This window comes from Drosophila sechellia, chromosome 2L, assembly GCF_004382195.2.
Source record: "Drosophila sechellia strain sech25 chromosome 2L, ASM438219v1, whole genome shotgun sequence".
Lineage (NCBI taxonomy): Eukaryota > Metazoa > Arthropoda > Insecta > Diptera > Drosophilidae > Drosophila > Drosophila sechellia.
Window position 1 is genome coordinate 22,018,023 of NC_045949.1, and position 14,331 is coordinate 22,032,353.

Sequence of the window (14,331 nt, forward strand, 5' to 3'; positions counted from 1 at the left end):
TAAAATTTACATTAATTTCTGTGACGACGCTCCGGCGCACATGGACACTGTAAATGATCATGAGGCTTACATTACTTGCCATTATACATATTTGCGAGGAAACGACTGCTTTAAAGTATATATGTATGTTTATTCTTGATTAGGATCACTAGCCGAGGCTATTCGACCATGACTGTCTGTCTGTGCGTATAACGCTGTGATCTCGGGAACTAGAATAGCAAGAAAGTTGGGACTATGTATGAAACGTTCTAGAAACGTTATTTTCTTTCAAAACTGCCAACAATTTAAACTACCACGCCCACACTTTTAAAAAATGTTTTAATTTGTTTGATTTTTATCCTTTGTGAGTCCATTTCCAAAAAACAGACAAGAACGTGAACTTGGGAAAAACCGGTTGCCATCAAATCAGCGAACAAAACGAGTTGTATGTACAGATAAATTACACAGTAGCGACATCACGGATTGAAGATTCACATTGTCAACACACAAAGAATGAGAAAAACAAAATACATTAGTATGTATGTATCTGGTTGTGTAGCGGGCATTTGAACATATCAATCTATATATATACATATGTCATGAGTAATATGTGACGCGCATTGTTTTGTACTTGTAAATTGCTTGGACAAGATAAAGAGGTGAAACTTTTGTATGCATATTTACATGGAATATTCCGATGATTCAAATGGCAGTCTCCAAATTATTGCATTTTGCGCTGTCAAGCGACTTCTGGGTAAAAATTATTAGTTATTCTCTTAAAGTTTAATGACGTGTTTTTTCCACTATCAGCACACAAAATAAGATAAGATAAGGTGACACTTTTATCCGCTAGCTCTTAATATTTCCATATCAGCAAACTTATTTATTACAAATGGCCAGCGAAAACAAACCAAAGGTTATTATTAAATATTAATATTAGATTATTTTTGCAGCAAAGCCTTGGAATTTCATCACTACAAACAACAGAATCTGCGTGCTACAATATATTTTTCATTCCACGTTTTGTGTGTGTGATTCATGAAATTGTTGGCACTTGAGAAGTGGAAAGAATGCGAACGAAAAGAGCAAAGAAATTAATATTCAGGTTTAGTTTAAAAGGCCGCGCACTCCGACGGTCCCGTATCCGTCACCTCAACATGTTGCGAAGGCTCTCAGACTCAGACTGAGGGAGACCTCGAACAAGTTGTTTTGGTTCGGTCGTATAGGAGTTGCATATAAGAGTTCGATGCAAACTACTAGCCCGCAATTTTTATTGATCTAAAAGAAAGAGAGAAAAATGTTCTCATTTCAAATTGTGTGCTTTAAAACGACGCCGCTCACAACAAGTGTCTTTAAGAGTATAAAAGAGCAAGACGGGCGTAACGTATGTACATATATACATACATACATACATATGTGCTTTCCCCCGGCTTAAATATTTGCCCAAAACAGCAACTTATCAGCGCACTAGCGCCATTGGCTTGATGCAACTTATCATGATGCAACTAAGGCGAAGAAGAGAAGTGCACTCGCATTCAAATCAAAAAATGTTTTACCTACATCCAGCCTTATTACATTAATGCACTATCAGCTATGAGTCACACAAATCAAAGTAATTAGAAAATATTTGTCTATCACACAAAAATATAAATAAATAAAAATAATAACCATAATCAAAATACACAGAAATGTGATTTTTGTTGATTTCAGTCAGAAGATTGCACGCAGTGAAGAAGACATTTGCGTATTTTCCTTTCGCAATTTCTGCGCACACAAACGATACATTCAAAGTGTAAACACAAAACATATCATTGCAATCCATTAGTTTAAAGGCTTTGATTACAAATATACTAATTATTCTAAAGGGGATAAGACAGTTTTAATGACATAAATTGTTAGAAAAACTATATTAGGATATAAAAGTAATGCAGCGTTTCCGACCCTATAAAATATACATATAGTGACGTATTTGGGTGGTCCAAACCAGCCACTTCTATTATTTCAAAGAAAACAGTAATGCACTCTAGTAATTTTCCATAATGTATCCCAGCTGCGCAGTAGTGTTGTGTCGTTCGTGAACGAACGAACTAAATTGAACTATTCACCAAACTGAACGAACGAACTAGGTCTGCCTTTATAGTTCAATATAGTTCGATAGTTCAATTTAGTTCACTTAGTTCAATATAGTTCACTTAGTTCACGTCGTTCATTTTGATCTCTTACCCTGATCGTTCGTTCGTTGTTCACTTAGTTCGATAGGTCGGTCTGAGTTCACTTAGTTCGATAGGTCGGTCTGAGTTCACTTAGTTCGATAGGTCGGTCTGAGTTCACTTAGTTCGATAGGTCGGTCTGAGTTCACTTAGTTCGATAGGTTGGTCTTAGTTCATTTAGTTCGAAAGTTCGCTTATCGAATAAGCTGATTAATTTTCGCATACATTTAAAACTACGGTTTACAAGTTTGTGCGTATCTATGGCTTCAAAACGAAAGCATAGCAAAGTTTGGAATTTCTTTGATTCAGTGGATGAGAAGAGTGCTAAATGCAAATACTGCAAAACTGTGCTTAGTGTGGCTGGTGGATCGCAAGGAAACTTATCGCGTCACCTTAAAAATAAGCACCCAGCAGCTTTGGAGGAAACAAAGCGCCAAACCAATGAAAGCCGACAGGAAGCAAATGTAAACATAATATTTTGATTTATTCATTTAAGTAGGCTTACTAAATTCTTGATTTCTTTTAACATAGACTCCTCAGATAATTGGACCCCAACAGCAAGTAATAACTTCGTTCATTCAACGACCACCGGCTGCCGGGAAAGCTGAGAAAATTGATAGGCAACTAGTTCGTATGATTGCAAAAGGTCATCATGCATTGCGAATTGTAGAAGAGCCTGATTTCAAGCAGCTCATAGATGATGTGTCTAATTGCCCCGGATACAAGATGCCCACTCGAAAAACGCTGTCCAACGTGCTTCTTCCAAAGCTTCGGGACGAAATTGTTGGTAGCGTCAAAGAAAAAATGGAGCTGGCATCTGCAGTTTGTTTGACAACGGATTGTTGGACCTCTCTTGCAAATGAAAGTTATATTGCTGTAACAGCTCATTTTATTGAGAGTAAGGCAACTGTTATGAGCTCACATATGATTGCATGCGAGGCATTCGTTGAGCAGCACAGTGGTCAAAATCTGTGCGCATTTTTTCAAAAAATAGCAGAAAGATGGAGTATAGAGAACAAAATATCTGCTGTGGTTTCCGATAATGCTGCAAATATTGTCAATGCCATTAAAACAGGATATTGGCCACATATACCATGTTTTGCACATAGCTTGAACCTAATTGTGTAAAAAGGACTCCGCGAAATCAGCGTTGTACAAAACAAAGTCAAACTCATTGTGGAGTTTTTCAATCGTAGCACTTTCGGCCTTAAGAAGCTGAAGTCAACTCAAACCCAATTGAACTTGCCCGATCTCAAATTGATTCAAGATGTGTCAACTCGTTGGAATTCAACTTTTAAAATGCTAGAAAGGCTTGTTGTGTTGAAAGATGCTCTTATATTAACACTTTCTACTCTGCGTTCTGAATTAAACTTATCTCAGAATGAGTGGGCGATAGTAGAAGAGTTACTGCCTATATTAAAACCATTCATGGAGGTAACAGAAGAAATATCAGCAGAAAAGAATGTAACCCTTTCAAAGGTTATAGTTCTTGCGATTTTGCTACAGAACTGTTTGAATAACAAAACGCCTAAGGATAAATGTGTTGCTGCACTTGTTGCAGTTCTAAAAGCTGAGATGAATCGACGATTTTGCAAGCTGGAAAGTAACGAACTCTACGCAGAGAGTAACATTTTAGATCCTCGATTTAAAGGTCGTTGGTTCAAGTCAAAAGAAGAATACGAAAAGGCTGTTTGTAATCTTAAAAGGAAAGTAACTCCAATTCGTCTCAACAGCGAAAATTATGAATTCGAATCACCTGCGTTTGAAACTAATTCAGCCAATCAGAGTTCGGTTTGGTGTGATTTTGACAGTGAGTTCAAGAACACGACAAAGGCTGCAAACACTACCGGTTCTGCCGAGAAAGAGATGGAAAAATACCTCGAAGAGGAATTTATACCGAGGACTGCTGACCCTTTGGTTTGGTGGGAACAAAGAAAGAAATTGTATCCGCATCTATATTCTTACAGCCTTAAGCGACTATGCCTTATGGCTACATCAGTTCCTTGCGAACGCCTATTTTCAAGTGCTGGGGAAATCATCCGAAAAAGACGGATGCTACTAAAACCTAATAAAGTGGAAAATCTAATGTTCCTTCATAGCAACATGTAGATGGATCACAGGTATAAACATAATTTTATCATATGTTATTGAAAATGTTCCCTAATAAACTTCTCTATTCTCTTTTCAAAAATCAAATAAATGCATTAAAAATAATATATTATCTGTTTGTAAACTCTTTATTATTTCTTATTATTATTATGTATAAGTGTTTTTGACATAAATTGAATAAATAATATTAATTTTCAATGACAGCATTGTATGAAATAAATTCATAACATTTTTTTTTTTTTGAAGCACCTTTAAGCAAGTTTAAAAAATGAACGATTGAACTAAATGAACGACCTAGTTCATTGATTTTAAACGAACGAACGAACTTATTCCTCAAATTGAACTAGGATTACCCAACTCTACTGCGCAGCATTCGTTTATCTTTGGCAGCGCAGCCGTTCTTGTAAACATCCTAAAGCCTGACCTAAGCAGATTTGACTGCCCTCTTTCAACGCTACCTAATCTTAAGAACCCAAGAGCGAGGCTCTCCCGAAATACAAATATTGTTCAAATACTGAGGCTTCTCCTCATTCCAATTTGCATTTGATTTTTAGTCTTAAGCTGAGATCCAAAGAATAAAGTCGTGAAACTATTTCTCCTAAAAACTATTTTTTATTTCTTGGCGTTGTCCTTAGTCAACTGACGGGACATTAGTTCGACTCAAAAATAAAACAACAATTTTACTTGCGCAGCCGGTAGGATACAAAAGTATACGAAAAAAGAACCTTCGAGTGGAAAATAAGTTAAATTTTATAGTCCAGTGCTCGAAACATCTCCCAAAATAAATTCGTGAAAACTCTTCAACTTGGATTATAATTCCAATTCGGTTATCCAATAATAAGTGGAAGTGAAATACGAAACAAAAACATTAAGTCCAAAGGCAACTAAGTTTTAAAACAAACATATAAAAATAAAAAATAAAACACAAAATTTAAAAATTTTACAATAAAAATGTCACAACCAATTATTGCGCTGAGCGACAACAACCTTGCCGAAGCCCGTCGGCAGCTTAAAGACATTATGCCATTCAAGGGTGATCCAGAAACCCTTCACACCTTTATCAGCAGAGTGGATTACGTAATTTCGCTCTACCAAACAAATGATGTCCGACAACAGAGGATTCTACTGGGAGCCATCGAAAGGAACTTGGACGGACAGATTACACGATCTTTGGGACTTCCGAACATCGAAGATTGGCCTACCCTTAAAGCAAGACTCATCGCGGAATTTAAAATTCAAACACCAAACTACAAACTTCTGGAGAACTTCAGGGAGACACCATACAGAGGAAGCCTAAGAGCATTCTGGGAAGAAGCGGAAAGACGACGTCAATTACTAATTTCGAAACTACACCTGGAAGGTAACCAATCGGATTTTCTTATTTATATTCAGGCTATTAAAGAATCTATTAAGATACTGATAAGGAAACTACCAATACAATTATTCACTATTTTAGCCCATCACGATATTACAGACTTAAGATCCTTAATTACCATTGCACAAAATGAGGGAATTTATGAAGAACACATTAATTTTGAATTTTATAAAAACCCAGAATATCGTAATAAAAATTCAAATTCTAATCAGAATTCGAAAGCACAAAAATTCAATACAAATGTTCAAACTCAAAATCGACCAAGTTACTCACAATATTCCCAACCCTTCCAACCTAATTTTAATCAATACATTCAACCATTTAGACCTAGCTATACACGGCAGATGACTAATAACCCACCAATGTGGCACGCACCTAATTATTTCAGACCCAACCAATACATAAACACACAACCCATTATTCAAAAAAATCCTTTCCAACAATATCCCAACAAAGCCCAAAATCCCCAAACAACGCATTTTAGAGGAAATACAGTTGCGGTAACAATAATAGCACCATAAGCACATTTCGTGTTTGCCCCATCGTTTCTCTATTTTCTGACATTTTTTCATAATTTTTTTAACTAATCTTAAATACTGCAATGATTTTCAATCGTAATAATAAAATTGGTAAAAGATCTAATGGATATTTTAAAAATAGTTGGTAAAACAAAAAAAACCTTCAAGTTTAGGCGGTAACAAAAATAGCACTGTTTCTCGTATTTTGCTAAAACTAAATCAAAAAATAAAATAAGAGTTCAACAAATGGATTATATCTTAAGAACTATGCTTAAAGAATATTAATATTTGGTTGCGTGACCATTGTAGGCAATGACAGCTGCGCATCCTCTTGGCATGGAGTCCACCAAGTCCTGGTACCGTTTTTGAGGAATTTTGCTCCATGAATCCTTGATCCTCGATCTCCCATGAAACCAAAGTTCCTCGTTATTGTTGGGTTTGGCTTCAGAAACCTTTTTTTTACGTCCGCACAAAGTTTTTCGATTGGATTCAAGTCGGGTGACTGAGCAGGCCATTTCATTACTCGGATCGATTTCTGCTCAAATCACTTTCGAGCTCTCTTGCTCGTGTGTTTTCGGTCGTTATCCTGTTGAAATGTCCCAAAAAAACGGCATTTCATCCTCGGCATATAGTGCCATCACATTTTCCAGGATATCTGTGTAAATGTGCTGATCCATGATGCCTTGAATCATATGAATCGGATCTACTCCATAGTATGAAAAGCACGCCCATACCATGATGTGTGATCCCCCGTGCTTTACCCTCTTAAATGTGAAGCGAGGATTATATTCAGCTCATGGTGGACGCCGAACATAAGACCGAGAGCCTTTCCAACCAAAAAACACAATTTTGCTCTCATCTGACCACAAAAATGTGGCGCCACTTCTCCACAGGCCAGTCCTTGCGTATCTTGGCATATTCGATTCGCTTTGCCACATGCTTAGCAGTCAAAAGCGGGACTTTTCTGGGACTGCACACATTAAGGTTGTTTTGTCTTAAGTGTTTGCGAACTGTTTCCACGCTGGCAGCTATCTGGAGCTCCTTCTTCAGTTCCGTCGCCGGCTTAAAAGGCTCCTTCTTGCTTTGCCGAACCAAGCGCTTGATCTCCACGTTGGACATAGAGGACTTTCTTCCACGTTTTTCGTTATTTTCGACAAACAGAAGTGCGTTGCGGATCATTTTGTTTGAAAAACCAACAAACCGTCCCATTTTAGCGTAGGTTTTACCTTCAGAGATAATGTTTTTAATCAAATTCCTTTTTTCGACGGTAGAATGCTTTCCCCGACCCCATAACTAGAAAATTTTTGGGCTTCTTTCGAAAAAAATTCAATTAAAACCTTTAATGCAACTCCTTTTTTCAAAATTTGTCGAAAAAAAACCCAAAGCAACCACTCCTATTAATTTTATTCAGCAAAAACGTGGTCAGTGCTATTTTTGTTACCGCCTCATTTAGCGCCCTTTTGCAGAAAGTGCCCAAAAACAAAAAAAACCGTTACATTGAGAGAGTCAAAATTTCTTGCATAGAGAGACAATATATGGTACTTATTATTCATGCAATCAGACTTTAAAAAAAATAAACATCCAATACCTTTTTTTAGGAAATCAACTTTCCACCTGCAGTAGTGCTATTATTTTAACCGCAGCTGTACATACCCTCGACTACAACAAACCTCTACATATAAAAATACTAACTTCCCGATTACTAAACGACTAAGACCATCGGACAGTGACCATCAACCTCTTAGATGGCTTCATAACTTAAAGGAACCGAATGCTAAGTTAGAAAGATGGAGAGTTAGATTAAGCGAATACCAATTTAAAATAGATTATATTAAAGGGAAAGAAAATTCAGTTGCCGATGCATTATCAAGAATTAAAATTGAAGAAAATCATCATAGTGAAGCTACTCAACATAGTGCAGAAGAGGACAATAGCAACCTTATTCATTTAACAGAAAAAACAATAAATTATTTCAAAAAACAAATAATCTTTATTAAATCCGATAAAAATAAAGTAGAGCATTCAAAAATATTCGGTAACTCCATTACCACAATTCAATATGATGTAATGACACTTGAAAAGGCCAAACAAATTTTACTCGATCACTTTATCCATAGAAACATTACCATTTATATTGAGAGCGATGTAGATTTTGAAATTCTTCAAAGAGCACACATAGAATTTGTTATTACCACCTACACAAAAGTAATTCGCAGTCTTTTCCTATTAAAGAACGTTGGTTCATACGCCGAATTCAAAGAAATCATACTTCAATCACATGAAAAACTTTTACACCCTGGTATACAGAAAATGACAAAATTATTTAAAGAAAATCACTCCTTTCCAAATAGCCAACTATTAATTCAGAATATAATAAACGAATGCAACATATGCAATTTGGCCAAAACAGAACATAGAAACACCAAAATGCCTTTAAAAATCACACCCAACCCGGAACATTGCCGAGAAAAATTTGTAGTAGATATTTATTCATCTGAGGGAAAACATTACATCAGTTGCATTGATATTTATTCTAAATTCGCTACACTTGAGCAAATTAAAACTAAGGATTGGATAGAATGCAGAAACGCATTAATGCGCATTTTTAATCAACTAGGTAAACCCAAATTACTAAAGGCAGACAGAGACGGAGCTTTCTCCAGTTTATCTTTGAAGCGATGGCTTGAGGAAGAAGAAGTCGAATTACAGCTCAATACAGCAAAAAACGGGGTAGCAGACGTCGAAAGATTACACAAAACAATAAATGAAAAAATTCGTATAATCAATTCATCTGATGATGAAGAAGTAAAATTAAGCAAGATAGAAACAATCCTCTACACATACAACCATAAAATTAAACATGACACTACTGGACAGACACCTGCTCAAATTTTCTTATACGCTGGGCATCCAATATTAGACACTCAAAAAATTAAAGAAAAGAAAATAGACAAAATAAATGAAGACAGACAGGAATTTAATATTGACACTAATTACAGAAAAGGTCCACTACAGAAAGGCAAATTAGAAAACCCATTTAAACCAACCAAAAATGTAGAACAGACAGACCCTGACCATTACAAAATCACTAATAGAAATAGAGTTACGCACTACTACAAAACGCAATTCAAAAAACAAAAGAAAATTAATAAACTCTCAAATAAAATGTGAACAGCCAAAACATTTTAAACATTAAAACATCCACTTGGATTAACTACAATGATAACCAAGTATTAATCATATCCCACATACCCATTTACCTTTCACTAATAAACACAATTAAAATAATCCCTTACCCAGACTCCAACGGCTATCAGCTAGATTACAAAGACACACAATCATATTTTGAAAAAGAAAATAAAGTTTATAATACCGAAAATAAAGAAGTAAAAAATGAATGTGTCACCAATATTATTAAACACTTAAATCCAATTTGTAATTTTAAGCCAGTACACACGAACGAAATAATAAAATACATAGAACCAAACACAATTGTAACCTGGAACTTAACCCAAACAATTCTTAACCAAAATAGCCAAAATTCAATTAATAAAATAAAAATAGAAGGAAACAAAATGATAAGACTAACGCAATGCAAAATAGAAATCAATAGTATAATTTTAAGTGAAAATCTGTTAAAACCAGAAATAGATTTGACACCACTTAATATAATAAAAATAAATATTGTAAAACACGACATTGTTGAGATGATTTCAGAGAACAATATTACACTTTACATACAAATGATCATTGTAATAATCGCACTAATTTTGTTGTACTCATATTTAAGATATGTATCATTTAAACCATTTATGATGCTGTATGCAAAACTTAAAATAAGAAAAAATCAAAATCAAAACACACCACAACAAACAGAAATAGAAGAAACTCCATTTCCCACACTATATCCATCAATCCCAGCCCAAGTATAGGCTTCTCTTTAAGGGAAGGGGAGTGACGTATTTGGGTGGTCCAAACCAGCCACTTCTATTATTTCAAAGAAATCAGTAATGCACTCTAGTAATTTTCCATAATGTATCCCAGCTGCGCAGCATTCGTTTATCTTTGGCGCAGCGCAGCCGTTCTTGTAAACATCCTAAAGCCTGACCTAAGCAGATTTGACTGCCCTCTTTCAACGCTACCTAATCTTAAGAACCCAAGAGCGAGGCTCTCCCGAAATACAAATATTGTTCAAATACTGAGGCTTCTCCTCAATCCAATTTGCATTTGATTTTTAGTCTTAAGCTGAGATCCAAAGAATAAAGTCGTGAAACTATTTCTCCTAAAAACTATTTTTTATTTCTTGGCGTTGTCCTTAGTCAACTGACGGGACATTAGTTCGACTCAAAAATAAAATAAATAAAAAATAAAATAAATAAAATAAAAATGGCTTGGTATTTCCTTTGGGGTTTACATACTTTTAGTGTTCTACTGTCTGGTTTTGAAAGTCGATTCTATTTATTTGCCCATTATTTATAGAATTGTTTGCCTTTTACTCGTAAACTCGTTGGAAACTCGTACATCTATTGTCATAAAACCCGAAAACGAATTTAACTTTTCTTTCCGTCTGGATTTTCCCATTCTTAGCCGACGCGAACGAAATCAAACTTCACAGCACCCAAATATCTTTACCCAAGTTAACCCGAATGCTAAACTCGGCTAATTGTCGAAAAATTAAAACTGAATCGGATGTGTAGAACAAAATAAATAGGTAATTTTGCGCTGAGCTAAAAATTATTATTCCTGGCAGTCGGGGAACAAAAGAGGGAAAGGTAGGGGACGATGTGTTAATTGCATATCTAGAATAAAATAATAAATTCCAATAGTTAGGAGAATAAATAAAAGTGTAGCAACGGGAATTTGGTGGAATCAGAAAAAAATATTACAAGATTTCCACTTACGTGCAGATGTGCATAGTAAAATTTTGACGGTTAACAACACATTACACTAAAAGTAGTTTAACATTATTAAGGTAGATCAAGTTTTATCATTATCCATAAATAAAGCCGGTTAACAAGGACTCGCACTAGAAAAAGTTTAATTTCAATAATTTCATCAAATGTTTATTGTAACCATTAATAATTTAATTGAAAGAATCGGAACACACACAAATTTATAAATGACTTTTCAGCACACTCACCTTTGCGTTTTCTCACAATCTGACGATACAAGCACTTGCATCAGTACAATGACAAAAAGGCAACTGTTTAAAAGCCAATAAATAAAAATTCGTGCCCTTTAGATCACGATTCTTGGCACACCTCGAAGAACCATAATCATAGCACGCGAAAAAATCGTTCATTCGCTGTTGGAAGACGCAGTTTTCTTGTTCTGGCGAACCGATCGTTACAGGAGCGATGACTTTAATATTCTAAGTGAATTCCAAAGGGACAGGATTAAAGGATTGTTGGTTTCGACTGACCAAACCTTTTTTTTTATTTTGTGATGACCTGTATTTGTATATTTGGAAATCGAGTGATTGAAACATTATGTCTTGACAAGACTTTAAATATACTACCAAAATTATCACTGTGTACGGCAGTCCAAGTACAAGTAACAACTTGTAATGAGGCTGGTGAGGTGTAACATCAACCACAAAAAATATTAAGAAGTTCTTGCTAAAAATTATTGACACCTTTGTTAAAATCATAGCAAGTATTTTGAGAATTTTTTCGAAATAATATTTTTTGTCGGGTCCTCTATCAGCAAGAACATGTTTAGTAAGAGAACTTTAGTTCTATCTCATTTAAAAAATTATTCTACAGCCATAACTGTATTTATGTTGTTTCGATATTTAAATTTGTAAATTTCTATCGATAAAAATACGTTTTGCCACGTTTACCAAACATACTTTCTATAAATGTTTTAATATTTGTTCGTTTTAATAGGAATACTGAAAACATTTAGTCTACACCTTTTCTCAAACCTTTTTATTCATTTGTTAGACTAGTTCGCAATTCCACTACCCGCGTAAAGGGTATCTGTTAGCCGAGAAACTGGTCTATGGCGTGCTCTCTTATTTTCAATTTCAAAGCAGTTTGGTCCATGAAATTCCATAACTTTTGATGCAACGCTATAAAAATGAACGTTTGAAAGTTATTAGGCAACTAAAAACACTCCTTCCCCAATGCAGAACAATTAACGCTTTTCAGTAATAGTTCTTGTATGAAGCGTATCCAAACGCAAAATAGCTTGATAGAAGAAACTTTAGTTCTACCACATTTGGAAAAGTCCTCTAGTTTATCTTGAAAATTTCACACTCCTACAACTTCAGAACACATGGCACCAGAGAAGCCTTTATCAAAGACACTAGAATATTCTAGTGTCTTTGCCTATACATATGTATGTCGTTAAAAACTCATTTTCAAATGCTTTTTTTCAATCGTACAAGATCGTGGGGGTGAAAAACATGGTCATTGTATTCAGGTACACTGATATGACCACTAAAATATATATATATTTTTTAAAACTTCTGATATTAAACATAAAGAAGTCTTAAGAAGTCACGATCGCAACACCAACATAAAATAGCTAGAATTGCCACTAGCCGCCAGATCACATGACTTCCCGCATTAAGCCGTTAAAAACAACCCAAGTAGAAACAAAACTTAATTGGTATCGCTTGTAGGTATTCATAAAATGGTATAAATACATATATATGCACATATGATGATTTTTGGGATATTTACTTTCGATCATTTGCCAGTGTTGTCAATGCAGTATTTCCCAAATTAATTTCAGCTACATACATAAGGGATTTTTCTGAGCCCCAAAAAGACTTTTTATCCTTTTCTTTATCGGTTTATTAGAATTTATATATTTTAAGGATGTGTCTTGTAGTAAATTCAAAGCCTGCCAAGCCCTCCTTGACGCCAAATGACTCAAAAAGAAGCTGGCAAAAACTCGACAAAAGAACACCCAACATCACGTAATTGTTTTTCTGCATACTACTAGTGTATGCGAATATGTTTTTAAATCGTGGTTTCCAAAATCAAAAATGTATGTATATATTGATGGTCAATTACCTGTATTTCGAGTAAAAGTTCCTGCTTCTTGCGTCGCAGCTCAATCAGCAGTTTTTGCTGCTCCGGTGTAAGTTCTGCAAGAACGAGGCGAATCAATAATAATTCATATATTTGTTTCTGGGCATTTTGTAAATTGTATCGCAGCAACAACAGTAAAAAAAACACCAGAGCAGCATTCCAGGCATACGCACCCAACACACATACACACGTGCATGCACGAGCTGTTTGCGATGCGATGAAAGCATCTTGTGGGCTACGTCACAAGCTTAGGCCGATAAATAAACAATTTTCGGTTGTCGAAACCACAATGGCTTGCTAATTGTGCAAATTGGCTTATTAGCGTTACCAAAGCTCTTCGGACTCAATTCTGATGAAGGCCAAAAACGAGAACACATGCATATGCACACTAACATTTCACCTAGCACACAAGTCCATACATACAAATGTTGCTTGTTGCTTCTCTTATTTTGTAGTTGTGGGTATCCCCATTTGTGAGCTTAATAAAATTATCATCAATACAAATATTCGTATTCTGTTCATGCTAGGCAATATCCTTCGGGCAAGCAAAAGTATCTGCTGTTTACCTGGCATTGAGAATTCACTTCGCCCCTTTGAAATGGCTCCGTACGATCTGTTGTCGAAATTGTCCATTGCGCTAATCATCGCGGAGCTACTGAGCTACTACACACACTCTCGCGCACACGACACACACTCTAGTTGTACATTTTTCACCAGCAGTTGGCTAATTTTTAGGGCTTTTCATTGAACAATCAAAGACGAACGGATAATAAACAAATCAACACCAAAAAAATTCTATCGCCATTTTCTTTCAGGTCTCCACTAGCGATGTGCTGAATCCAGCTATCGGTTGAGTGAACAACTGAAAAATATGAAGTGCATGCTGTCTTAAGCTGGGTGTTACGCGAGCTCCGTGTGGCAACTCTTAAAATATCCTGATTCCACTGCATCTTGTACCCTAACTTGAGAACTGTTTAATCAGTAGAATCACGGGCTATTCATTTACTTACAACAGAACATTAAATATATTTTAGGGATACACTTTTTCAGAGACTAGAGCTGGGCATTTTCTTATCTATTTCAAGACAAATAGGTTG

At 35.5% G+C, this 14,331-nt stretch overlaps 2 protein-coding genes across 8 annotated transcripts in view; one reads left to right on the plus strand and one right to left on the minus strand.

Moving 5' to 3' along the window:
* Window positions 1-14,055, minus strand: part of LOC6619309 (cytohesin-1) — a 34,014-nt gene extending 19,959 nt beyond the window's left edge. Inside the window, exons 1-2 of one of the 6 annotated variants that reach the window (XM_032727698.1) lie at window positions 13,801-14,055; window positions 13,217-13,290 (exon numbers count right to left, since the gene is read on the minus strand). In XM_032727698.1, coding sequence (XP_032583589.1) covers window positions 13,217-13,290; window positions 13,801-13,879 — 153 coding nt within the window. In that variant the 5' untranslated portion in view covers window positions 13,880-14,055. Of the gene's footprint in view, window positions 1-663; window positions 1,221-12,117; window positions 12,145-13,216; window positions 13,291-13,800 lie in introns of those variants that run through there. The other 5 variants (XM_032727699.1, XM_032727696.1, XM_032727700.1 and 2 more) reach the window with 5 other exon arrangements.
* On the plus strand, window positions 2,049-4,356 carry LOC116803623 (zinc finger BED domain-containing protein 1-like). Of its 2 annotated transcripts, XR_004363692.1 has the most exons (3): window positions 2,049-2,266; window positions 2,499-2,653; window positions 2,721-4,355. XR_004363692.1 is itself a non-coding variant. In XM_032727704.1 (2 exons), exons 1-2 carry the CDS (start codon window positions 2,450-2,452, stop codon window positions 3,315-3,317), a joined length of 801 nt encoding a protein of 266 aa, XP_032583595.1. In that variant the 5' UTR covers window positions 2,282-2,449; the 3' UTR covers window positions 3,318-4,356. The 2 variants fall into 2 exon arrangements, 1 of the variants encoding a protein (XP_032583595.1); XM_032727704.1 differs by lacking the exon at window positions 2,049-2,266 and having other exon boundaries at window positions 2,282-2,653; window positions 2,721-4,356.
* Window positions 14,056-14,331: the final 276 nt, after the last annotated feature.